This window comes from Stegostoma tigrinum, chromosome 25, assembly GCF_030684315.1.
Source record: "Stegostoma tigrinum isolate sSteTig4 chromosome 25, sSteTig4.hap1, whole genome shotgun sequence".
NCBI classification, from domain to species: domain Eukaryota; kingdom Metazoa; phylum Chordata; class Chondrichthyes; order Orectolobiformes; family Stegostomatidae; genus Stegostoma; species Stegostoma tigrinum.
In genome coordinates this window covers 14,540,765-14,567,669 of record NC_081378.1, presented here as the reverse complement: position 1 = coordinate 14,567,669, position 26,905 = coordinate 14,540,765, and the positions used below count along the sequence as shown (strand labels likewise).

At 42.6% G+C, this 26,905-nt stretch overlaps 2 protein-coding genes across 3 annotated transcripts in view; one reads left to right on the top strand and one right to left on the bottom strand.

The window, feature by feature from the left end:
* The window catches only part of exoc4 (exocyst complex component 4), a 449,005-nt gene extending 439,058 nt beyond the window's left edge, over nt 1-9,947 (bottom strand). Inside the window, exons 1-2 of one of the 2 annotated variants that reach the window (XM_059654495.1) lie at nt 9,819-9,947; nt 916-1,300 (exon numbers count right to left, since the gene is read on the bottom strand). In XM_059654495.1, the coding sequence (XP_059510478.1) occupies nt 916-1,300; nt 9,819-9,898 (465 nt within the window). In that variant the 5' untranslated portion in view covers nt 9,899-9,947. The remainder of the gene's footprint in view (nt 1-915; nt 1,301-9,818) is intronic. The other variant, XM_059654496.1, reaches the window with a different exon arrangement.
* A 390-nt stretch (nt 9,948-10,337) lies between these two features.
* Nucleotides 10,338-26,905, top strand: part of chchd3a (coiled-coil-helix-coiled-coil-helix domain containing 3a) — a 233,219-nt gene continuing 216,651 nt past the window's right edge. Inside the window, exons 1-2 of the mRNA XM_048553803.2 lie at nt 10,338-10,598; nt 23,095-23,215. Coding sequence (XP_048409760.1) covers nt 10,518-10,598; nt 23,095-23,215 — 202 coding nt within the window. The 5' untranslated portion in view covers nt 10,338-10,517. The remainder of the gene's footprint in view (nt 10,599-23,094; nt 23,216-26,905) is intronic.

Genomic DNA, 26,905 nt, shown 5'->3' with positions numbered 1-26,905 from the left:
CGTGCTCTACAGCTTCCTCCCTGCCTGACAGGTACATACTTATCTTGGACACACAGGAGCTTTTCCTTGAAAAAGCTCCACATTTCTAATGTGCCCATCCCCTGCTGTTTCCTTCCCCATCCTATGCTCCCTAAATCTTGCCTAATCTCGTCGTAATTGCTTTTCCCCCAGCTATAACTCTTGCCCAATGGTATATACCTATCCCTTTCCATCACTCAAGTAAACATAACAGAATTGTGATCACTAACACCAAAGTGCTCACCTACTTCCAAATCTAACACCTGGCTGGGTTCATTACACAGTATCAAATCTAATGTGGCTTCACCCTTGTTGGCCTGCCTACATACTGTGTCAGGAAGCCTTCCTGCACACACTGGACAAAAACTGACCCATCTATAGAACTCGAACTATCGTGCTCCCAGTCAATATTTGGAAAATTGAAGTCCCCCATGACAACTACCCTGTCTCTCTCACTCCTATCGAGAATCATCTTTGCTTTTCTTTCCTCTACATATCTGGGACTATTTGGAGGCCTGTAGAAAACTCCCAACAGGGTGACTTCTCATTTCCTGTTTCTAACCTCGGCCCATACTACCTCAGTTGACGAGTCCCCAAACATCTTTTCTGCAACTGTAATACTGTCCTTGACCAACAATGTCACACCTCCCTCTCTTTTACCACCTTCTCTGTTCTTATGAAACATCTAAATCCCAGAACCTGCAATAACAATTGTTTCTATTCAAATAACAGAACAAGTTCAAGAATCCGGAGGTATACGCCTGCTCACAATACACTTACACAACACAGTTAGCAATTCAGAATCCTTTGCTATCAAGTGTTCCATTTGCAGAGATTACTAAAGCAACTCAAACAAACCTCTGTTCATATTTTAGGCAAGTGTCACAGGGTACCTACCAGCATGTCTGTGGCATGAAGATAATGTTTGCTTGCCATGCATCGCTCCAGCTTTTGTGGCACCTGTTTGATGTTCTCGATTTCATCGAGCAAATTTAGGACATGCTTGTGTTCAATACCTTCAATCCAAAGTTTGCGTAGCTCATCCCTTTTGCAGTGGAGCAGCATTTTGCATGAAAGCAGGTTCTCCTTTACCTGCTTGATTTTGTTACGTGAGCTGGTGATACGTTCTGTGATACTTTGGTACGTCCTGATAGCTGTGGTAAGTTCTGTATAGTGCTGTACAATCAATTCGTCTAAATCACGGTCACATTTCTCATAAGCTTCCTCAAGACGGCCCTTCTCAGCTTCTCGATCATGAATATCATCACTAGTTGACAGAGTCCTATAAAAACAGTAGAATTAAGACCATTTTTGCTGGTGTATCACAGCGAATGACAAAGAACATTTGCCAGTGACACTTCAATCTGACTGAAGTATTCCATCATCAGAACAGTAAATGGGCTTTTTCCATTTTAGATGTTGCAAAAGCTAAAATTTTGCTGTTGACCATGTTCACGAATTATTCTTGATAAGCAGTGTCAGTAATGTACCAAAAAATTTGACTGTCTCACTTTTCTGCATACCCACAAGACAAACAAACTGCACAGTGTATGAAATATTTCTAAAGGACATTGAACGTTTGCATAAACAAGAACTGAACATTTCTACAAACCCATAGTCACGAACCTACAATCACAAGTTGCTGTGCAGAATAATATTATGTCAGACATGTGCATGATCTTCCCCAGAAACTTTCATTTTAAGGGCACAAACTGGACTTTTGTGAAAAAAATTGCCACTGTGCGCTCATTAACTGCTTGTACCCCAACCATACTGCTATTACATTTTCAATTCGAACATATTAACAGAGTTGAACACAAAAAACCAAACAAACCTTTAAGTGTATTTTCTAAATCATGCATGGATACGAACTATAATTTTCAGGTGCCAAAAATGTATATTGCATGCGAAAGAGAAAAAGAAGAAATCACACTGACCATTCTCAAAAGTGGGCTACAATGCTGTAGTTTATTTTAAATTCCTCATCCCATACATCCTGTGAATCAGTGGCACTTGCCAAGCAATCAACTTCCAAATCCAATAAACAAATATTGTTATGAAATTTACCTCAATTGCCACAGACAGCAAGTAACATTCACACCACACAAATGCCAGAGACAGATTAACTACTGACCCTTGATATTTAATGGTGTTACCATCACTGAATCCCCTCATATCGACCTAATGGAAATTACCATTTAACGAAAACAATTGGATTCACTATAATCAAGAGTGGGTCAGATGCTAGGAAAACAGCACCAAGTAACTCACCTCCTTACTCCCCAAAGCCCATATACAAGGCACATGTCAGGTGAAATATTCTCCATTTGCCTGAAGGAGCACAGCTCCAACACATGCATCCTTACATGATTTACAACAAAACAGTCCATTCAATCTGCACCTGGGTGGCATGGTGGCTCGGTGGTTGGCACTGCTGCCTCACAGCATCAGGGACCCAGGTTTGATTCCACCCTCAGATGACTGTGCAGACTCCACACATTCTCCCCATGTCTGGGTGGATTTCCTCCGGGTGCTCCAGTTTCCTCCCACAGTACAACGACGTGCAGGCTCGGTGGATTGGTCATGCCAAATTGCCCACAGTTTTCAGCAATGTGAGGATTAGGTGGGTTATTGGGATAGGTCTTTGATAGGACATGGGGCTTGCTGGGCTAAAGGGCTGACTTCCACACTGTAGGTATTCTATAAATATTTTCTCCCAAATCTACAAATGTCCACCATTAACAAACAAATAAACACTCAGTAGCAGCAGCATAAAGAGTGTCAAAGATCCTCATATAGTCCCAATAAATGACTCCTACCATCTCGAAGGACAGAGGGTACATGAGAGCTGCACGTTCCTCTAAGACATGCACGTCTCAACTTGGAAATATAATCGCTGGTCCTCCACTGTTAAAATCCTGGAATTCCCACCCTCATGGCATTGTCAGTGTATCAGTTCAAGAAGGCAGTCCATCATCACTTTCAATGGCAATTAAGTGGCTGGCTCTGCTGTACAGAAGGGTGGGGAAAAAGAGTGGAAGGGCAATAGTCATTGGGGATTCAATTGCAAGGGGAGTAGATAGGCAGTGCTGCGGTCGAAAACGGGACTCCCGAATGGTACGTTGCCTCCCAGGTGCACAGGTCAGGGATGTCTCCGATCGGCTGCAGAACATTCTGAAGGGTGGGGGGGGTGAACAGCCAGTTGTCGTGGTGCATGTAGGCACCAGCGATATAGGCAGAAAATGGGATGAGGTCCTACAAGCAGAATTTAGGGAGTTAGGAGCCAAGTTAGAAAGTAGGACCTCAAAAAGGTAGTAATCTCAGGATCGCTACCAGTGCCACATGCTAGTCAGTGCAGAAATCAAAGAATAGCCAGGATGAATGCGTGGCTTGAGATGGTGTAGGAAGGAGGGGTTCAGATTTTTGGGACATTGGATCTGGTTCTGGGGAAGGTGGAGCTATTACAAATTGGATGGTCTACACTTGAGCCAGACTGGAACCAATGTCCTTGGGGGTACTTTTGCTAATGTTGTTGGGGAGGGTTTAAACTAATGTGGCAGGGGGATGGGAACCAAATATTGGACAGAACAGAGTAGTAACGAAAGCCTGTTGGGAACTAGATAATGGAGTCAGTGTGACTAAAGGGAATGGTAGTCAGGGAGCAGATGATGAACACAAAGGGACAGGTGGTCTGAGGTGCATTTATTTTAATGCGAGAAGTGTAGTAGATAAGGCAGATGAGCTTAGGGCTTGGATCAGTACCTGGAGGTACGATGTTATTACTATTACTGAGACTTGGTTAATGGAAGGGCATGATTGGCAACTAGTTGTCCCAGGATATCGATGCTTCAGGTGGGATAGAGAGGAAGGTAAAAGGGGTGGAGGAGTTGCAGTACTGGTCAAAGACAATATCACAGCTGCACTAATGCAGTAACAATGTTGGGGCTGTACTACAGGCCTCCCAACAGCGAGCGAGAGATAGAGGTACAAATAAGCAGATAATGGAAAGGTATGGGAAAAACAGGGTGGTGGTGATGGGAGATTTTAATTTTCCCATCATTGACTGGGATTCACTCAGTGTTAGGGGTCAAGACGGAGCAGAATTTGTAAGGTGTGTCCAGGAGGGTTTTCTAGAGCAGTATGTATGTACTCCAACTCGGGAAGGGGCCATACTAGACTTGGTGCTGGGCAATGAACCCAGCTAGGTGGTTGATATTACAGTAAGGGACTACTCTGGAAATAGCAACTACAATTCCCTAAGTTTTACAATACTCATGGACAAGGATGGGAGTGGTCCTAAAGGAAGAGTACTAAACTGGGGGAAGGCCGACTATACCAAGATTCGGCAGGATTTGAGGAATGTAGATTGGGAGAAACTGTTTGAAGGTAAATCCACATTTGATATGTGGGAGGCTTTTAAGGAGAGGTTGATTAGCGTGCAGGAGTGACATGTTCCTGTGAAAATGAGGAATAAAAATGGCAAGATTAGGGAACCATGGATGACAGGTGAAATTGAGAGACCAGCCAAGAGAAAAAGGAAGCATATATGAGGTCTAGGCGACTGAAGACAGACGAAGCTTTGCAAGAATAATCGGGAATGTCGAGCGAATCTGAAACAAGGGATTAAGAGGGCTAAGAGGACATGAGACATTGCTGGCAAACATGGTTGAGGAAAATCCCAAAGTCATTCATTCATATACAAGGAGCAAGAGGGTAACTAGAGAAAGGATTGGCCCACTTAAGGACAAAGAAGGAAAGTTATGCGCTGAGTCAGAGAAAATGGGTGACATTCTTCACAAGTACTTTGCATCAGTATTCTCCAAGGAGAGGGACATGACAGATGTAGAGGTTAGGGATAGATGTTTGCTTACTCTAGGTCAAGTTGACATAAGGAAGGAGGTGGTGTTGGGTATCCTAAAACACATTAAGGTGGACAAGACCCCAGGTCCAGATGGGATCTGTCCCAGGTTGCTGAGGGAAGAGAGAGAGGAAATAACCGGGGCCTTACCAGATATCTTTGCAGCATCCTTAGACATCGGTGAGGTCCCGGAGGACTGGAGACTTGCTAACGTTGTCCCCTTGTTTAAGAAGGGCAGCAAGGATAATCCAGGTAATTACTGACCGGTGAGCCTGACGTCAGTGGTAGGGAAGCTACTGGAAAAGATACTGATAGATAGGCTCTATTTGCATTTGGAAGAAAATGGGCTGATCGGTGATAGGCAACATGGTTTTGTGCAGGGAAGGTCATATCTTACCAACTAGAATTCTTTGAGGACGTGACAAAGTTGATTGATGAGGGAAAGGCTGCAGATGTCATATACATGGACTTCAGTAAGGTGTTTGAGAAGGTTCCCCATGGCAGGCTGATGGAGAAAGTCAAGTCACATGGGATCCAGGGTGTGCTAGCCAGATGGATTAAAAAAAACTGGCGAGGCAACAGGAGACAGACAGCAGCAGTGGAAGGGAGTTTCTCAAATTGGAGATCTGTGACCAGTGGTGTCACAAAGAAACAAAGAAACCTACAGGACAGGAACAGGCCCTTCGGCCCTCCAAGCCTGAGCCGATCAATACCTTACATTTGCCTGGATTGACCTCCATCTGTTATTTATCTGCCCAACTCTCCAGTCTATCTATATTCTGCTGTAATCTCTGACAGTCCCCTTCACTATCTGCTGCTCCACCAATCTTAGTGTCATCTGCAAACTTGCTGATCAGACCACCTACACCTTCCTCCAAGTCATTTACATATATCTCAAACAACAGTGGTCCCAGCACAGATCCTTGCGGAACACTTCAAAGTGAGAGGAGGAAAGTTTAAGGGAGATATGCGTGGAAAGTTCTTTACACAGAGGGTGGTGGGTGCCTGGAACGCGTTGCCAGCGGACGTGGTAGATGCAGACACGTTAGCGTCTTTTAAGATATATTTGGACAGGTACATGGATGGGCAGGGAGCAAATGGACACAGACCGTTACAAAATAGATGACAGGTTAGACTTAGGATCTTGATCGGCACAGGCTTGGAGGGCCAAAGGGCCTGTTCCTGTGCTGTAATTTTCTTTGTTCTTCTTAAGGGCAAGCAAATTAATGCCATCCAGCCAACACCACCAACATCCCACAAGAGATTTTAGAAAAACCAAAGAAGATTGACACCTTTACCACTTCAGATCTGCAGCATTTCCAATATTTTGAGGAAACACAGATCATTGCTACTTTTTAAATCTGTTAGTTAGGGGGAAAATATACAGTGGAGTGTTTTCCATAAACAGAAGTTTGACTTTTCATTGCTATGTTCAGTTTCAAAAATCCCCCACATATGTCCTCAATGAATTTGCAGAATTTCATCCTAAACTTAGCTCAATTACAAATCACCAAGAGGAAATAAAATTAACTGTCTTAATTTGACAATTTTGGAATTTGTGTACTTGTCCTAGCTTTGTCAAATTTGCACAGCAGCACTTTTACAGTGTGGACTGGCCAGGTGCATTCCAAAAAAAATCATACAATCAAGCTAAATTGTTGAAAAACGTATGCTAAAAGGATCTTCAGTTATCAAAACATCTATTCCATGTAGCCAATGATTATCATAAATAGGTCATTTATAGGTACCAAATTGTTGCAACTCGATTGGAGTTTAACTCTATTGGTATTTGTTGTGCACAGGGCCAAATCCAATAATCATTCAAAAGAAATACAAGTGCTGCTCAAACTATACCGAAGAAGCAGCAAGCATTGAGGTTTTCGGAAAAGTGACAAAGAAGCAAAGCAGTCCAAACAAATATTGTCAACAAATACACAAGTGCTGATCTATACACGTTTCATAGTGAAGAAATGATTTGAATTTACTCTTCAAAAATACAAAGTACCCTGTCTAAAAAGAAGACTTTGACTCGAGGTTCAATGAAAATGTAGTGAGTAGTCAGCTTTAATCCTCATCTCTGGAGGTGTTAATAGAGTCACAGAACTGTAATAACATGGAAACAGACCCGTCAGTCCAACTCATCTGTGCTGACCACATATCCTAAATTCATCTACACCCATTTGCCAGCATTTGGCTCACATTCCCTCCAAATCCTTCCAATTCATGTATCCATACAGATGCCTTTTAGAAGTTGTCATTGTCTCAGCCTCCACCGCTTCCTCTGGCAGCTCATTTTGTAACGCACCACCCTCTGTGAAAAAGTTCCCCGAGGTCCCTTTGAAATCTTTCCTGTCTCATCTTAAAAACTTATGCCCTCAAGTTTTGGGCTCCCCCCCCCCCGCCGGCCCCAGGAAAAAGATCTGGCTATTCACCCTATCCGTGCCCCACATTATTTTATGAAAAATCATCCCTTATCCTCTGAAGCTCAAGAGCAGATAGCTAAGCCTATTCCGTCTCTCCTTATGGCTCAAACCCTCTAACCCTGGCCACATGCTCAAATCTTTTCCGAACCCTTTCAAGTTTCACAGCACCCTTCCTATAGCAGAAAGAGGCCAAAACTGAACACAGCATTCCAATAATGGCCTATCCAACGTCCTGTACACCTGCAACATGACCTCCCAACTCTAATACTCAATGCACTGACCAATAAACGCAAGCATACCAAACGCCTTCTTCACTATACTGTCAACCTATGACTCCACTCAAGGAACTATGAGCCTGCACTCTTCATTCAGCAACACTCCACAGGACCTTACCATTAAGTGTATAAGTCCTGCCCTGATTTGCCTTCCCATAATGCAGCACCTCACATTTATCTAAATTAAGCTCCATCCTCCACTCTTCAGTTCACTGGCCCATCTGATCAATGTCCCACTGTGCTCTGAGGTAACTTCCTTCACTGTCCACAATAGCTCCAATTTTGGTGTCACCTGCCAACATTACCTCCAATGCTCACGTCCACATCATTTATGTAAAAATGACAAAAAGCTGTGGTTCCAGCACTGATCCTTGCAGCAAACCACTGGTTACTGGCCTCCAGTCTGAAAATCAACCCTGCACCACCACCCTTGGTCTTCTGCCTTTGAGTCAGTTCTGTATCCAACTGGCTAGTTCTTCCTGTATTCCACAGGAGCTAACCTTCCAACCAGTTTATCATGTGGAACCTTGTCAAACATCTTATTTGAAGTCCATATCGGTCACATCCACCACTTTGCCCTCATCAATCCACTTCACCACTATTTTAAAAAACTCAAGTTAGTGAGACACTATTTCCCACACAAAGCCATGTTGACTATCCTAAACCATTCCTAGCCTTTCCAAATACACGACATTACAGTGGAACATGGATGAATTACATGGTACAATTACAGCCGCAGAATGATATCTATCATTCCAAAATAAAACAGCAGAAGTGGGCATGTTTTAGTTGCACGTTTAAACAAACATGAAAGATTGTGTATAAACATCGTGCTCTAAAGTGCTTTAGAGACAACTGTGAAGATCATTATCATTGCAAGAGCCAATTTGTGTATAGTATACACCTAAAAAACATGATAACAATAGCCTTGTTTTGATTTACAAGTAAAATGCTGATAATGGGATAAAACCACTTGCGGACAAAGGTACAACACAGCTGGCTTTTTTCCCCCCCCACAATTGAGATCTTAGGTCTGCCCTTAAAACAGGCATCTCCCTCACTAATGAATTGTGAGCAGAGACTATGATTTGGGCTGAGAATGTATGTGCAGAATCTTAGAAACTAGGAGGAGTACACTGCTTGCCCTTTTAAGCCTGCTGCACCAACCAAACGATCACATCTGATGCACTCAAAGCCATATTTCAACTTTCTCCCATGCTCAATGATACCTTGAATATCAATTAATTTATTCATGTCTTCCTTGAATGTATTCTGTAAATAGCAGAAAGCCTGCTGTGGTAGTAAATTCCAGAGGTTCACCAGCCTTCAATGAAAAAAAGTGTTTCCTCATCCCAGACCAAAAGAGCCCACCCTATATCAAAAGGCTCATGACCCCCAGGGTGCAGACTCCCCAACCAGGGAAAAAGATCCTCCCTACATCTAGTCTGTCCAGCCCTGAATATTTTATGTTTTAATTTCTCTTCTCATCCTTATAAACTCTAGTGAATACATGATGTGAAGGTGCCAGTGTTGGACTGGAGTGGACAAGGGCTGCTCCTTCACTTGAGGGAAGCTTGAGATTTCAAGTAAAGCTGTTGGACTATAACCTAGTGTTGTATAATTGCTGACATACTGAATACAAACCTATGACAATCACACCCTTCCCAGCATCAGCTTGGTGAACCACCACTGCACTCCCTCATAGCAAGAATATATATCTTCACACAGCTCAGAACGAGACAATTCGGTTCATCATACCACCACTCATTCTATTAATTAGTGCCAATCTCCTGCTATTCCACCGTCCCCCGCTGCCCTGGCCTTTGGTAGGGAGACCAAAACTACAAGCAGTTACCTCAGTTAGTGTCTCACCATGGCCCTACCCAAGATAGGCAACAACTTTCTTACTCCTAGGTGACAACGTTATCAATTGAGCTGAAACTGATACTAGCTTATTTCGCTACAGCACCGATCTGAATGTAAAGCAAAGATAAACTGGCGATGTTTGTAAAATTGAACAAATCAATGGAATTTGTAGAACATATACGGCTATTAGCAAAGTTCACGATAAAGCATAAATAATAACCAATTCCTCACTTTTCTAACCTGTTTCTTTGGAACTGAGCTTATGATGCCAAATGACACTATAATATTCAGGGGTTTGCATCAAAACCAACGATCATGACCAAAACATTTTTTTTTAAAGACACAGATATGGAACACACATTTCCGCAATGCGCTTACCTTATAACAGAAATAAGTAAGCCTGAGGGATCTTTACTTTTGCTGATGGCACTCCTATACTTTCCGGTCTCGCTCGCCATTTTTTTTCTTGTCACTGAACCGCAGCAGTGCGCGTGCACTGACTGACGGTTTGATCACAGCCTTTCAAACCACTCAGCGTTAGGAAAGGGCGGGGCTTCGATTAAATTTGGGGAAATACACCGATATAACTAGAGGGTAGAAGATAATATTTCCAAAGAGTAACGATTTCTGCTGTTTGAAATGTGAGGACAGCCGTTGCTTTTGTTTTATATTTCGAAAAGATCAGGACAAAGAACTACAATTCCCATTTTCCCTTGGGAGTTGACAACAACCATAACTTTATTTGAAGTTTAACCGTGACTGTGATGTGTCTCGGCATTTACCTTCCTCACGGTCGGCCCGCCCCGTCCAATCTATTACTACAGTGGCAGCAAGCCAATCAACGCTCGTATTCAATCACATGCCCTCTTGGTGCGGCAGAGCTAATGCGGCGATTGACCAATCGCACTGGTTGTTACTTTGAGGTAGAATGTTCAGAGGCGTAATGGATTGGGACGTTGTTGGCGTGTGACCGGTTTGCTTGTCCCCAGTCATAACTTCAACGTTTCTGAAAGTTTTTTTCATCTGCGATTTTGCTCCCTGTTTCCTTTTTGTTTCTTTTTAATTAGTGCTGACAGCATGGGAGGTAGTGGGAGTACAAAACGCGTCTCCTTCGAAGCAGATGAAAATGATCAGATCACTGTGGTGAAGGGCGTTAGGGTGAGTGTGTCACTGTCGGCAAACTGGATTAATGTCATCTTTGTAACTTTTCTGTTAACAAATGGCTTGTTATATTTTGCAGTACCTGGTCTCTTCTCAATAAACTAACTAATAGTTATAGCTTCAGAGATAATGGGAACTGCAGATGCTGGAGAATTCCAAGATAATAAAATGTGAGGCTGGATGAACACAGCAGGCCAAGCAGCATCTTAGACCCTGGGGTCTAGGCCCGAAACGTCAGCTTTTGTGCTCCTGAGATGCTGCTTGGCCTGCTGTGTTCATCCAGCCTCACATTTTATTATCTTATAATAGTTATAGCTTATAAAGTATTTGAAAACTTAATTCAAATTTTTAGTGTTTAGGTTGAGGCCTTTTCTTGAACTGAAAACTTTTTCACACACTCTGAACTTAAGAAGGATCTAGACCCGAAACTTCATCCTCCGCCATCATCAAACCGACCCCACCACCCAAGACATTTTTCCATCCCCACCCTCGTCTGCTTTTCGGAGAGACCACTCTCTCCCTGACTCCCTTGTTCGCTCCACACTGCCCTCCAACCCCACCACACCTGGCACCTTCCCCTGCAACCGCAGGAAATGCTACACTTGCCCCCACACCACCTCCCTCACCCCTATCCCAGGCCCCAAGATGACTTTCCATATTAAGCAGAGGTTCACCTGCACATCTGCCAATGTGGTATACTATATCCATTGTATCCGGTGTGGCTACCTCTACATTGGGGTAACCAAGCGGAGGTTTGGGGACCGCTTTGCAGAACACCTCTGCTCGTTTCGCAATAAACAACTGCACCTCCCAGTCGCAAACCATTTCAACTCCCCCTCCCATTCTTTAGATGACATGTCCATCATGGGCCTCCTGCAGTGCCACAATGATGCCACCCGAAGGTTGCAGGAACAGCAACTTAGATTCTGCTTGGGAACCCTGCAGCCCAATGGTATCAATATAGACTTCACCAGCTTCAAAATCTCCCCTTCCCCCACCACATCCCAAAACCAGCCCAGTTTGTCCCCTCCCCCCCACTGCACCACACAAGCAGCCCAGCTCTTCCCCTCCACCCACTGCATCCCAAAACCAGTCCAACCTGTCTCTGCCTCCCTACCCTGTTCTCACCCATCCCTTCCTCCCACCCCAAACCGCACCTCCATTACCTACCTACTAACCTCGTCCCACCTCCTTGACCTGTCCGTCTTCCCTGGACTGACCTATCCCCTCCCCACCTATACTCTCCTCTCCACCTATCTTCTTTTCTCTCCATCTTCGGTCTGCCTCCCTCTCTCTCTCTATTTATTCCAGAACCCTCACCCCATCCCCCTCTCTGAAGGGTCTAGGCCCGAAACGTCAGCTTTTGTGCTCCTGAGATGCTGCTTGGCCTGCTGTGTTCATCCAGCCTCTCGTTTTATTATCTAGACCCGAAATGTCAGCTTTCCTGCACACCTGAAGTTGCTTGGCCTGCTGTGTTCATCCAGCTGTACACATTGTTGTGTCTCCTTTTGTAACCCGTTGCTTTTGGGCCCAAAATAGAGTTTGGTATTATTAGGGTTTCTTTCTGGAGAACAAATCTGTATTATTTTCAATAAATCGTTCTTTTTCTTGTACTTGGAATAAATTCAAGTCTTTCATAATGGACCTCATTACTGTTAAACCATACGACGTAGGCGGCATGAGGGCTGGCACTGTTGCCTCTTGGCGCCTGGGATCGTGTTTGATTTCACCCTCGTGCGATTGACTGTGTGGAGTTTTTCGTCATTGTCAGGTTAGATTAATTAGCCATGCTAAATTGCCCGTCCAGAGGCTTGCAGACATCTCATCATGGATTAGCTACGGGAAATGCAGAGATAGCATATGGGGTAGACTTTGGGCTGAATGGCCTGCTTCCACATTTAAGGGCTTCTATAATTCTGTGTTAGGAGCAGAATTAGGCTATTCAGTAATGGCTAATACATTTCTCAGCCCCATACTCCTGCCTTCTCCCTGTAATCTTTGATCCCCTTAGCAATCAAGAATCTATTTCTTTCTGCTTTGAATACACTCCATGACTTAGCTTCCAAAATCTTCTGTGGCAATAAATTCCACAGACTAACCTTTATGACTGAACTGTTTATAAAGTATTTGTGAAATTTTAGAAGAAATGCCTGTATTTTCATTGTGCCTGTTCATGACCTTGAATACTTGAAGTGCTTTACAGCACTTCATGTACTTTGTCACAAGAAGTACAGTTCAACATAGGAGCTGAGGAAATTTGTGTAAAACAGAATCCCTCAACAAATGATAGAAATAACTGTCTAATCTGATCAAGTGCTGACAGTTGATGGATCAGTTTTAGACCAATGTCCTTTCTCTCTCAAACAGCACTATGGAACTGCGTTAACTTGAGAGCACAAATGGTTTATCTCTGTTCTGATCATGTAACATTCCTTTAACAAAGAACAAAATTCAAAAATAAGACCCAAAATAATGCAAGGCAGTTGATGCTTAGCTTCAACATATTGTGCTAGTGTTGGTTATTGGAAAGGGCTGTGCAATCAACTCGATTGCCTTGCTCTTTCTCCGGAGCTCCACAAATGTGATTGAACCTTCTTACGCCACCCTTTCAGGTAATGTATTTCAGATCGTGTACTTGTCTTCCTCTTAGATGATCTTATCTTTGGTTCTTTTGACATTTAAGTTAAAATTGCTTCCTCTGGAGCAAACCAAATTTCATGATTGTTGTAACAATGAAGTTGCAACTTCATTTGCTTGGTATTAGGAATGTATTAAAACTTGAGGAACATTGATAACCTTGTTCGTTTTGTCATGTGGAAGATTTGGAGATGGATGCCTGAAGTTGAACTTGGGGTGACAGGTAGATGATAGATATGGGAGAAACCAGATAACAGACATAAAGGCTGTGAGGGAACCTTGGTTCCTTGGTAACCCTGACCGAAAATTCATTTTAAAACCTCGAGTCCCTGGAATCAGACTTTACTCGCAGTAAGGTATCTAACTTTTTTCTTTTAAACCCTTCTGTTCACCTGCCCTCCCTAGATGAATTTTCATGTCGACTCTGCTTATTAGAACATAGAACAGTACAGCACAGAACAGAACAGGCCCTTCAGCCCACGATGTTGTGCCGACCATTGATCCTCATGTATGCACCCTCAAATTTCTGTGACCATATGCATGTCCAGCAGTCTCTTAAATGACCCCAATGACCTTGCTTCCACAACTGCTGCTGGCAACGCATTCCATGCTCTCTCAACTCTCTGTGTAAAGAACCTGCCTCTGACATCCCCTCTATACTTTCCTCCAACCAGCTTAAAACTATGACCCCTCGTGTTAGCCATTTCTGCCCTGGGAAATAATCTCTGGCTATCAACTCTATCTATGCCTCTCATTATCTTGTATACCTCAGTTAGGTCCCCTCTTCTCCTCCTTTTCTCCAATGAAACAAGTCTGAGCTCAGTCAACCTCTCTTCATAAGATAAGCCCTCCAGTCCAGGCAGCATCCTGGTAAACCTCCTCTGAACCCTCTCCAAAGCATCCACATCTTTGCTATAATAGGGCGACCAGAACTGGACGCAGTATTCCAAGTGCGGTCTAACCAAAGTTTTATAGAGCTGCAACAACATCTCACGACTCTTAAACACAATCCCCCTGTTAATGAAAGCCAAAACACCATATGCTTTCTTAACAACCCTGTCCACTTGGGTGGCCGTTTTAAGGGATCTATGTATCTGCACACCAAGATCCCTCTGTTCCTCCACACTGCCAAGAATTCTATCCTTAATCCTGTACTCGGCTTTGAAATTCGACCTTCCAAAATGCATCACCTTGCATTTATCCAGGTTGAACTCCATCTGCCACCTCTCAGCCCATCTCTGCATCCTGTCAATGTCCCGCTGCAGCCTACAACAGCCCTCTATACTGTCAACGACACCTCCAACCTTTGTGTCGTCTGCAAACTTGCTGACCCATCCTTCAATCCCCTCATCCAAGTCATTAATAAAAATTACAAACAGTAGAGGCCCAAGGACAGAGCCCTGTGGAACCCCACTCACCACTGACTTTCAGGCAGAATATTTTCCTTCTACTACCACTCGCTGCCTTCGGTTGGCCAGCTAATTCTGTTAGCGAGTTTTGAGAAGATTTGTAGCTCAGGTTAAGGTTCTGGATGTGAGTTTCTCGCTGAGCTGGAAGGTTAGTTTTCAGACGTTTCGTCACCATTCCAGGTAACATCGTAAGTGAGCCTCCGACGAAGCTTCATCAGAGGCTCACTGATGATGTTACCTGGAATGGTGACGAAACGTCTGAAAACTAACCTTCCAGCTCAGCGAGCAAACTCACATCCAGAGCCAATTCTGTATCCAGACAGCTAAGTTCCCCTGTATCACATTCCTCCTGACCTTCTGAATGAGCCTACCATGGGGAACCTTATTAAATGCCTCACTGAAGTCCACATACACCACATCCACAGCTCAACCCTCATCAACTTTTCTAGTCACATCCTCAAAGAACTCGATAAGGTTTGTGACGCTTGACGTGCCCCCCTCAAAGCCGTGTTGACTGCATTTGATCAAGCCATGCTGTTCGTGTGACCTCTCATCCTGATAATTTTCCCCATTTAGTGAGGCTGCAGACCAGTAACAATATCTGCTGGTTTAGGAGCAGTACCGGCTGAGTTCTTTAAAGGCTAGCAAGTCATGGAGTTTATTTTGAGCCCCGGGCCTTCTAACTTGGATGCAAGACTGTAACCATTGATACACATCTACTCTGAAGAAGAAATATCTCCTTCATTCATTTGACCTGTTAGCCTGAAATTATTCCCTGTTTGAGATTCCACAGCCAGCGCAAGCAAGCAATCTCTCTGACTACCCTATCGTAAATATCGAGACCAAAACTACATGCACTGTTTTTCAGATGTGATCTCAATAAAGCTCTGTACAAATGTGCAAGACTACTTTCCTGGACTAAAAAAATAGAGGCCATCATGTCATTTGTCTTCCTATTTGCTTGTAGTACTTGCTTGCAAATTTTGTGTTCGTTTGAGTTCAAGACCACGCACGTGTTTGTAAGTTTCACACCATTGAAAGATATTCTGCAATTCTCCTCCTAGTATCAAAGTGCCGCAGTACAAACTTCACAAAAATAGGCATTGTACTTAATCTGCTGCATTGTTTCCATTCACTTAACCTGCAACATGCACAAAATTCACTTATCTGCAATACCTGTTTTAATTTTAGGAGACCTGGTCAGTAAGTTTGCAGATGACGCCAGAGTTACTGGTAAAGTGGGCAGTGAAGAAAGTTTCTAAGATTACAATGAGATCTTGATAAATTGGGTCAGTGGACTGAGGAGTGGCAGATGGAGTTTAATTTGGATAAAACCAACTAAGGCAGGACTTGTATACTTAATAGTAAGGCCCAGGGTTGTGTTGTCAAAGAGAGAGATCTCGTTGTTCAGGTACATAATTCTGTGAAATTTGCATTGAGTCAACAGGATGGTAAAGAAGGTGGTATGCATGCTTGCCTTCATTGCCCAACCTTGGAGTAAAGGATTTGGGTTGTCATGTTGAGGTTGTAAAGCTCATTGGTGATGCCTCTTCTGGAATACTGTTTACAGTTTTGGTCATGCTGTTATAGGAGGGATTTTTTAAATTGAAGAGGGTTCAGACAAGATTTACCAGGATGTTGCTGGGGATGGAAAGTTCGTATTAGGCTGGGATTTTTCTCATTGGAATGTAGCAGTTGAGGGGTGATGTCAAAGTGGTTTATAAAATCATGAGGGGCATAGATAATGTGATCAGTAGAGGTCTTCTTCCTAGGATGGAGGAATTCAAAACTAGGGGACATATTTTTAAGGTGACAAGAGAAAGATTTAACAAGGACATGAGGGGCATACCCAGTGGTTGATATGTGGAATGAATTGCCAGAGGAAGTGGTGGTGCACGTACAGTTACAACATTTAAAAGACATCTGGATAAGCATGTGAATAGGAAAGGTTTGTAGGGGTATGGGTCAAACACAGGTAAGTGGGACTGGTTTGGTTTGGTAACATGATCAGCATGGACTAGTTGGACTACAGAGTCTGTTGCCATCACGATATCTTGGTATGACTCAGAAGTTTCCAAGCACAGATCAACCAATGGAGTCACCTACATTCTGATAATAACCATACCCAAGATCACATAATAAAAATAGTTTTCATTTCCAGGACAGATAAAGACTTTGTCCACACCTCTTTGCAGGGCCTTTAATGTGTCCTCCTAGCAGCTTGCATTCCTTTTAATGTGTTGTGTCATTAGCTTTCTTGAATTCGTAGGGTCAGATTTTCACAAGAATGGTAATCTCGCAAAGAATGCCACTCCAGCCCTTTTACAAAAGGACAGAGCTCGACATTCCTGACACAAGACTTTGATCAGGGCTCCTTCAGAAATATATAGGGAATAGTAAGAATTGCCGATGTTGGAGTCTGAGATAACAGGCTGTGGAGCTGGAAGAGCACAGCAGGCCAGGCAGTGTCACAGGAGCAGGAAAGTTGATGTTGCAGCTCGGGATCCTTCTTCAGAAATAGGGGAGGGAAAGGGGGCTCTGAAATAGGTAGAGAAGGGGGGGCGGCGATGACAGCAAGTGGATAGTGGAGCAGATAGGAGGGCAAGAAGATGGACAAGTCAAGGAGGCAGGCATGAAGATAGTAAAGGTGAGTGTAGGTAGGAAGTGGGGATGGGGATTGGAGCAGATAGGTGGGAGAGAAAATGGACAGATCAAGGAGGTGAGATGAGGGGGTGTGCAGTCTTGCGATGAGGTCGGGGGTAGCAGGATTTTGAAGCTCATAAAGTCCACATTGAGACCATTGGGTTGTAGGCTTCCAAGGTGGAATATGAGGTGCAGCTCCTCCAGTTTCCAGGTGGCATCATTGTGACACAGGAGGAGGCCCAGGAAGGACGTGTCATCCAGGGAGTGGGAGTGGGATGGGGAGTTGATGTGGTTCACTATTGGGAGGTGTTGACATTTGTTGCGAACCGAATGTAGGTTCCTGCCTTTCACCAGGCCCCACTCCACCGCTGTCACCTCCATCCCAGGCCCAAAACAAAACCTTCCACATTAAACAGATGTTCACCTGCACATCACCTAATGTGGTCTGTTATATTTGCTGTTCCCGATGTGGCCGCCTCTCCGTCGGGGAGATCAAGTGGAGGCTCGGAGACCGTTTTGTGGAGCTCCTACGCTGGCTTCGTGACAAACGACAATGCCTCCTACTCGCTGCTGTCTGCTTTCTGTCCATAACCAATCCTCTATCTGTACTCATGTTTTACCCCCAACACCATGGGCCCTTATCCCATGTATTAACCTTTTAGTGCAGTGCCTTGTCAAATACCTTGTAAATCCAACTGCTCGTTTTCTTATCCTATTCCATCCTCAAAAGAAGTGAACACGTTCGTCGAATGTTATTTTCCTTTTATAAAACCACATCAATGTTGTCTGATCGTCTTTTAATTTTCCAAGTGTTATGAAGATTTCATTGCTAACAAATTGTAGCATTTTGCCAGCAAATGATGTGGACGTGCTGGTGTTGAATTGGGATGGACAAGATCAGAAATGAGATGATGGGAAGTTATAGTCCAACAGGTTGATTTGAAATTACAAGCTTTCAGAGCGTAGCCACTTGGTCAGGTGAGGTGAGAGAGAAGCACACAAATACAGAATTTATAGGCAGAGAGATCAAGGGGAGAGAAGGAAAAAAAAATCATACAAATGGTGTGAATGGACTGTTGAATCATAAGTCTCTGCAACTGATTTGAGGTGTCAGATGGTGTGAGTACAGTGTCGACAGTTGAGTAAGAAGTGAAGGGATGATCTGTAATTGGATTAAATGAGGCAGAGAGATAATTATAAAAAATAGGGTGGAGCTGGAGACAAACCAAATGACTGGAATTACATGATGGTTATAAGAGTCGCATACTAAGGGTCTAACCAAATTAACAAGTAATCCAAAACTATACAAACTAATTAAGGTAGTGAGATCATAACAAACTATCAAGGTGATGGTGTCAAAATAGGATAGAAGATCTTACAGATACTAATCAGTGTGGTGGGGTCAAATGTAGTATGACATGAACCCAAGGTCATAAGTATGCAATTTGGCTATTGGTTTCTGCTTGCCGATTTCTGCATTGTTGTGTACCTGGAAGGTTATCATGGAGGATGCTTACCCGAAGATCAGAGGCTGAAGTGTTCCCTGACTTGGAGGGAACATTGCTGTCTGGCAGTTGTTGTGCATTGTCCATTCATCCGTCGTCGGAGCGTCTGCTTGGTTTTGCCAATGTACCATACCTCGGGGCATCCTTGCCTGCAGCATATGAGGTAGACAGCATTGACTGAGTCACGAGAGTATCTACCATGTTCGTGATGGGTGGTGTTCCCATGTGTGATGGTAGTATCCACGTCAATGATCTGACATGTCCTGCAGAGATTGCCGTGGACTACAACCCTGCCGTGGCTACTGGTGTATCAAGGAGGTATAGTGGAGTGATTACAGAGGGCGAGGAAAATGTTTAAAAACCACAACCTCAACAGTGATGATCTTCAGATTTAATTCCAGTGCCGCGTGCTCATGAGGGTAAACACAGTAGAATATGACAGATGAATGCATGGATAAAGAAATGGTGCAGCGGGAAGGGATGCAGATTCATGGATTATTAGGATCTTTTCTGAGGCAGAGGTAACCTGTTGAAGAGGGACGAGTTGCATCTGAACTGTAGGGGTACCGGTATCCTGGCAGGCAGATTTGCGAATGCTACAAAGAAGGGTTTAAACGAGATTGGCAGGGGTGTGAGGTCCTCAGTAGCAGGAACACGACAGGGAGAAAGGCAAGCCTGCTGGATTATATTACATCTATTTCAATGCAAGAGGGCTGACAGGTAAGGCAGGTCTTTAAGGGCGTGAATAGGTACTTTGGGCTGGGATATTATTGCCATTACAGAAACATGGCTAAAGGAAGGACAGGACTGGCAGCTTAATGACGGATGAATGGAAGTGCTGTAGGTGGAGCAAAGAGGGAAGGGAAGTTTAGGTTTTGATTTGAGGGCAGTATCACAGCATTACTCAGATGAAATAACTGATGGGTCCTCTAGTGAGGCTTGTTGGGTGGAATTCAGAAGTAAGAAGGAGATGGTGATGTTTTTGGGGTTGTACTGTCGGCCCCCAAATAGTCAACAGGAATTAGAGGAACGGTATGCAAGGAGATGGCGGAGACTTAGAGAAGAAATAGGGTTGTCATAGTCGGGGTTTTAATTTTCTTAACATTGATTGGAAATGCCATAGTGTTAAAGGCCTAAATGGGGTGGAATTTATTAAATGTGTTCAGGAAAATTTCCTCGAGCAGTATATAGAGGGTCCTATTTGGAAAGGAGCAAAACTCAGCCTACTACTGCGAAATAGGGCAGGACAGGTGAAGGGGATGGCAGTGGTGGAGCACCTTGGGACCAGCAACCATAGTTCTATTAATTTCAAAAAAGTTATGGAGAAGGACAAAACCGGTCCCTGGTTCAAGTTCTAAATTAAGGCAAGATGAATTTTGATGTAATTAGACAGTAGCTTGCAGGGCTTGTTTGGAGCAGTTTGTTTGCAGTCAAAAGGTCTTCTGACAAATGGGACGCCTTTAAGAGTGTGATAGCTAGAGTTCAAGCTCTATATGTCCCTGTGAAGGTGAAGGGCAAGGTTGGCAGAAGTAGGGAACCTTGCATAACAAGAGATATTGAGGCTTTGACCAGAAAAAAAGGAGGCATAAATCAGGACAGGCAACTGGGATTAAGGGTACTCCCGGAGGTATATAGAGGATACACGAGTTTACTGAAGGAGGAAATCAAGAGGGTGAAAAGGGGGACACAAGATAGCTTTGGTTGAGAAGATTAGCGTGAATGCTAAGAAATTCTTTTAAGTATATAAAAGAAAAAAGAATAACTATAGAGAGAACAGAACCCTCAAGAACCAAAGTGGACATGCATGTGTGGAACTGCAGGGGATAGGTGAAGTCTTCAATGACTGTTTCTTCTCTGTTTACCATGGAGAGAGACATGAAGACTTGGCAACTCGGGCACGTTAGTGGCGAGATGTTTTGGATAATCCATATCACAGTCAGGGAGGTGTTGGAAGTGTTAGAATGTATGAAGGTGGATGAATCTCCTGTATCCAAGAACCCTGCAAGAGGCTAGAGAAGAAATTCTGGGAGCCCTGGCTGACATATTTGCATTACCGTTAGCCACAGGTGAGGTCTCTGAGGACTGAAGGGTAACAAATGACTAGAGTGCATGAGTTTAAGGTAAGAGGGCAAGAATTTTATGGAAACCTAAGGGGCACCTTTTTACACAGAGCATGGTACGCGTACGGAATGAGCTACCAGTGGAAGTGGTTGAGGCGGGTAGATGAACTACATTTAAAAGACATTTGGAAAAATACATGGATAAGAAAGGTTTAAAAGGGTATTGCCAAATGCACGGAAATAGATGGTCATTTTGGTCAACGTGGATCAGTTGAGATTCAAGGCCCTGTCTCTGTGCTGTAGAATTCTATGACTCTGAAAGAATCCGAATGGCTCATGTGTTCTGTTTGTGTACAGTGTAATATGCTGTCTTCTTCATAAACCTAAGCTATAAAATTGAGAGTATCAGAGTAGCACGATTGAAGGGTCCTCTGATTCAGGTTTTTGCAATGATATTCAGAATCACTTGGAAAATTAGGTTTTGAAGGATTTGATGAAATTGCTTTGTGGAAATACCTGGAGGAAGTCGTTGAAAATTGACTTGATCTGGGAGATTTTTTAAACCAGTCTTCTTGAAAATTATGACTGCTGTCTGCTTGCTTTGTTGTGAACCTCTGGAGGGGCTGTCTTGATCACTTACTGGCTTGGAAAGATCCTTGTTGTATCTGCTTCAGTTGGAGGAACACCTGCTCAGAACAAGATGCTTGGAGAAAAGTTTGCCAAGAACAAGCTACCCAGCTGATCTATCTCATGTCTGAAAAAACATCTTCCTGTTGAGTTCAGGTTAAAATTATTTGCTCCTTTGAAAGCGTGAGTAAAGAAGCACCTAAAAATTGCATTTTCTAAGCCAGCTCTATCTGCAAAATTTCAGAGACAACTGTGTATACTTGATAATTTGATCACAGTTGCCAGAATGTCAGAGCCGTGGATTCCAGAATGTTTTAAACTTTATCGTTTTACTTTCAAGGTGAATTCATTGGCTAAAGGTTTGGCTTTCAGAAAGTCAGGCTTTGCTGAGGATTTTTTGTCTTGCCCTTCCTGAACAGCATATGTTCATTTCAAGGATATTTGGATTGAAAAGCATTTATCCTTAGATTTGATTGATTGTGTGTTAGCCATGTATTGCTTTTTATTGAACAAGTTAATGTTTTCAATCAAGAACAGTTGATTAAGATATTTAATTAATAAATCTTGTTTCATGTTACATGGTCATCTTCATAATTAGACAAAGTATGTTAATTTCTCGTGGCTCATGGAATACTGGGTTGAGATTAATGGTGCACTGTTCCAGTGTGTGTCATAATGAGATTGAAAACCAATGACCGCCATGTTTGAGTGATGCCTTTTAAATTTTTCATGAAAGCTGGTATCAGATTGTTCAAGTTGGACTTGATTAACGACTTCAAAGCAACTCCTCATGGACCTCGTATAAACAGCATCCTGGCTGCAAAAAGCATCATGCATATGTGAATTTACTCTGAGTGCAATTTGTGAATTGCCCAACCTCCATATTTGATTTTTGAAGCTAACTTCAATTTTAAAACATAACTTGTATACATGTGATCTTAAAGTAATCTTCATTAAAAGCTGTCTTGGAAGTACCAATATGCTGTACAAGACTTTAAGTTTTAAATCAGTTTTCATGATGGGTGGGAAGAGATTTAGTAATTTGCTTGTTAATTTTTCCTCACTTTTACAAGCCACATGACAAAGTTTGTGTATTTCCTTCGGAATTTGAGAGTTAATCTGAAATTACCTCTCCTGATTGTTCACTCGATTTCAGTTGGTGGATAAGTGTGCAAGGCAAGTTAGCATGAGTAACTTGATATCATGTAGGTATCAGTGAAATGTGACATTCTATATCTCTGCAAGGGAGACTAAGTGGAAAATTCAAAGGCGATAAAACCGGCCTCTCGAATCGAGATATGTATCACATGTTGAAAACATAAATTTGCTGTAAAATTTGGTATTCAGAAGACTCAAGTGTGGAGATATGAAAAATATCTCCACACTTCACAGATCATGTCTGTGGTACGAAATGAGATTTCTGCAACAGAAGTTAACTTTAATATGAAGTCTCTGGGAACAGGGAACAGCGCACAGCTTAAGTTTTCTGAAGAAGTATGGTTAATGCTGTAAAAACATAACACTTCAAAATACTTTGCTAATATTGAACATTTGAGATAATAGAGGTCCTCGAAATTGATATAAACAGATTTCCACTACTTTGTCTGAATAGCTGTCTGACAGTGTTATCAGCCGTATGCGGGATGCTTCTTCGCCAGCTGAAAAACCCCAGGCGTCATCTGCAGGGCCGCCGTCTACTGGAACTTGTCCACCTCCTCCAGTCCAAACAAAAGGTATTGTCTTCCTGCATTGCTAAAGATGATATTAAGTCTGATTAAAATGTTGAAACTACAATCAATTTTGTGCATTGTTGCATCATTGTGTCAAAAGGACTTTGTAGTGTTTAAACGTAGAAGGAATAATAAGAGGTAAAGAGGGATAAAAATTGGTTAAAAATTGTTGGTTGCATTTGAGAGACAAGGAAAGAAACAGAGGATGAATCTGCAAAATATCAAGATATTGTGTAAGCGAGTAAAGCAGAAGGAAATCAAAATGCTGCTCAGCTTACAAGTATTTTCAGTTGGATGATGAATCGTGACATTGAATAAAGGGCAGTATTGGAGAAGATAATTCCCTGGAAAAGCTGATGGATATCTCAAAATGTGCAATGTTTGGATTGTTATGATATCCTCGTGAACAAACTTCTGTTAATTCATGATTTGAAGGTGTCCAGTACAATAGTGCTACCTGACTAAATCTGGATTCAAGTAATTCCAATCCTGCTTTCATGTCAATTTGTGGATGACAATGAGATTAAAATCAGTGACCAGACTAAATTCACTTTTTTTTCCACAAAATCTCCATATCCAGTTCTAGCCGTCGGTAATGCCTGCAGATCTTGTTTATTTTGTCTGTTTATTTCCACTCCTCATTCACTCCAATTGATGTGCATTAATGAGTTTATTATTTTCTAATTTAATTAATCTAACATTCTGTTTGCTTTCTACAGTTGACATAATGCATACCAATTGTTTCTCCCTTTATCAGCCATCGCCAACTTTGATTACCTTACAAATTGGTTTCAGATTTCTTTGCTTAATTTTTACTCCCTAAAACATAGCACCCTGGCATCCACACCTTCCTGCACCTGCGCATCTCTGTTTGTACTGTGAAAACACGATGTAGAGCTGGATGAACACAGCAGGCCAAGCAGCATTGGAGGAGCAGGAAAGCTGGTGTTTCGGGTGGAGACCCTTTTCTGAAGAAGGGTCTCGAACCAAAACGCCAGCTTTCCTGTTCCTCCGTTGCTGCTTGGCCTGCTGTGTTCATCCAGCTCTACACTGGAGGGACAGAAAAGGGTCTTGACCTGAAGCACCAGCTTTCCTGCTCCTCTGATGCTGCTTGGCCTGCTGTGTTCATCCTGGTCTACACCATGTTATTTCTGATTCTCCAGCATCGGCAGTTCCTACTTTTTCTGTTTATACTGTGCTATTTTGACTTTTGAGTTTGAATGCCCAACCTGTTCATTACATAATTCCAAGTTGCTATATCTCTTGTTCAAAGACTTCCTCCAAGTCATCTTCCTAATTCTGCATAAATTCCTCCTTTGAAGTTCAATTTGTATTTCCACCATCGTGTCTTTGGTTCACTACAGCTATGGTGGCACACACGTTGTTGAAGGTAATGTGTTGAAGAAGAGAGACCCAGGCCTTCAGATTCATAGTTCCTTGAAGATGGCATCACAGGGTGGGTGAAGATGACATTTCGCATGCTTGCCTTCATTGGTCAGAACGTTGTGTGTAGGACTTGGAATGCCATGTTTCAGCTGTTCAGAACATTGGTTATGCCACTTCTGGAGTACTGGGTATAGTTCTCACCCCCTGCTACATGAAAGACTTTGTTAAACTTGAAAGGGATCTGAAAAGATTGACCAGGATGTTGCCAGGAATGGGAGGTTTGAGTTATCAGAAGAGTCTGGAGTTACCAGGTAAGCTGCGACTTTTTTGTCTGGCGGTATGGAGGTTGAGGAGTGACCTGACAGAGGTTTGTGAATTTATGAGGGGCACAGATGAAGTGAGTGGCAAAGGTCAGTTTCCTGGTGTTAGGGAGCTCAAAACTAGAGGGCATAGGTTTAAGGTGAGAAGAGAAAAATATTTTGAGGGGCAACTTTTTCCACACAGGGCGCTGTGTGTATAAAATAATTTGCCAGAGGAAGTGGTAGATGCACTTAAAGTTAGAACATTTAAAAGATATTTGCATGGGTTAGAGAATAGTAAAGGTTTAGAGGAATATGAACCAAATGCAGGCGTATTGGACTAGTTATTTTGGGAGACCTCATCAGCATGTACAAGTTGGTCCAAAGGGTCTGTTTCCATGCCATTTGACTCTATAACTACCAAAAGCCCAAAATGCCATTTGTCAGTCAGCCCACAGCTTGGTCAAAGTGGTCTTAACTTTACAGTTAAGGATAAATTAGAATGGGTTATAGGGATTCGACATGCACGCCTTTGAACAACTCCAGGAATTTGAGGTGATAGCACCGGGATGGACAGAGAAAACCTATGGTGCAGGAAATCCAAAAAATTAAATTTGAACTCATTGATTTGAGGTGATGTTGGAAATCATGCTTTGTGCGCATGAATGAAATTCTTGCAAAAGCTAGGAAAATTGAAAATTTCAGAACTGAAATTATTAGGCAATTGTATTAAGGATACCAGCCCTATTAGTGTCCTGTTATAACCGTGGGCATAGTAGATTTCTAACATTATCCTTATTACAGATATAAAGCTAACTGGGCAGTAGTTTGCTACTTTCCACCTCTGTCTTTTTTTCAATAAAGGAGGTATATTGGCCATTTTCCAATCTAAAGGAACGCTCCCCAAAACTAATATTTTTTATTAAATTAAGACAAATGCATCAATTATTTAACGAGCTACTTCTTTTAAGACCAACTTCAAAATTTTTGCCCTCTTACTAACTAATATAAAATCTCCATCATAGTTCGGCAGAACAGTAATATGTTGTTTTTACGGTGTCAAATTTGGGCATATATTTTTTTCGTGGCCAAGTACTCTAATTTACTGCACTGCTGTGCTCTTCCATCTTATGCACAGATTAAAAATGCTTGTTTATCAATATAAAAGCTAATTCTGCACTTTTTGAAAGTTGAATCATTTAGTTCAGCTCAAATGTGAATCAATAGCTCTGAACATCATTTCAATTCCACTTTAAAAGTTACAAGTAAATTAACAGGTATAGGCATTGGACTGGGAAACATGTTACATCCTCAGTAATTGGTATGTAAACAATATGCTGCAGTGTCTTTGACCTCAGCCAGCAACAGTGGATTAAAGGACTGCAGTATAGAGGGACAATATACACCAAATATCACTATTTCACCACATATGAACCAATATTACTCGGCAATTAAGTTTGAAATCAGATTATGTGCGGCTTAGAAAGGAACTTCCAGCACATCTCAAACTTTCTGGATCTTGCCAGAGATGCAATAATCTAGTTAAGTGTGGAGCTCTGCGTCGCAGATATCTAAAATTAATCTAGTCCTATTTGGCCCAGAATCCTTTTAACCCTCCTATTCATATTCATACACACTCCCCAGGACCTGACCATTAAGTGTATAAATCCTGCCCTGATTTGCCTTTGCAAAATGCAGCACCTCACATTTATCTAAATGAAACTCCATCTGCCACTCCGAAGCCCATTGGCTCCATCTGATCAAATCCCGTTGTACTCTGAGGTAACCTCCTTCATTGTCCACGACACGTCCAATTTTGGTTTCGTCTACATTGGTAACATACCTGGGAAGTTCACATCCAAATCATTTATATAAATGGTGGACCCAGCACCGATCCTTGCTGGTCACAGGCCTCCAGTGTGAAAATCAGTACTCCAACACCGACCTCTGTTTCCTACCTTCTAACCAGTTCTGTGTCCAAATGGCTCGTTCTCCTGTATACCATGTG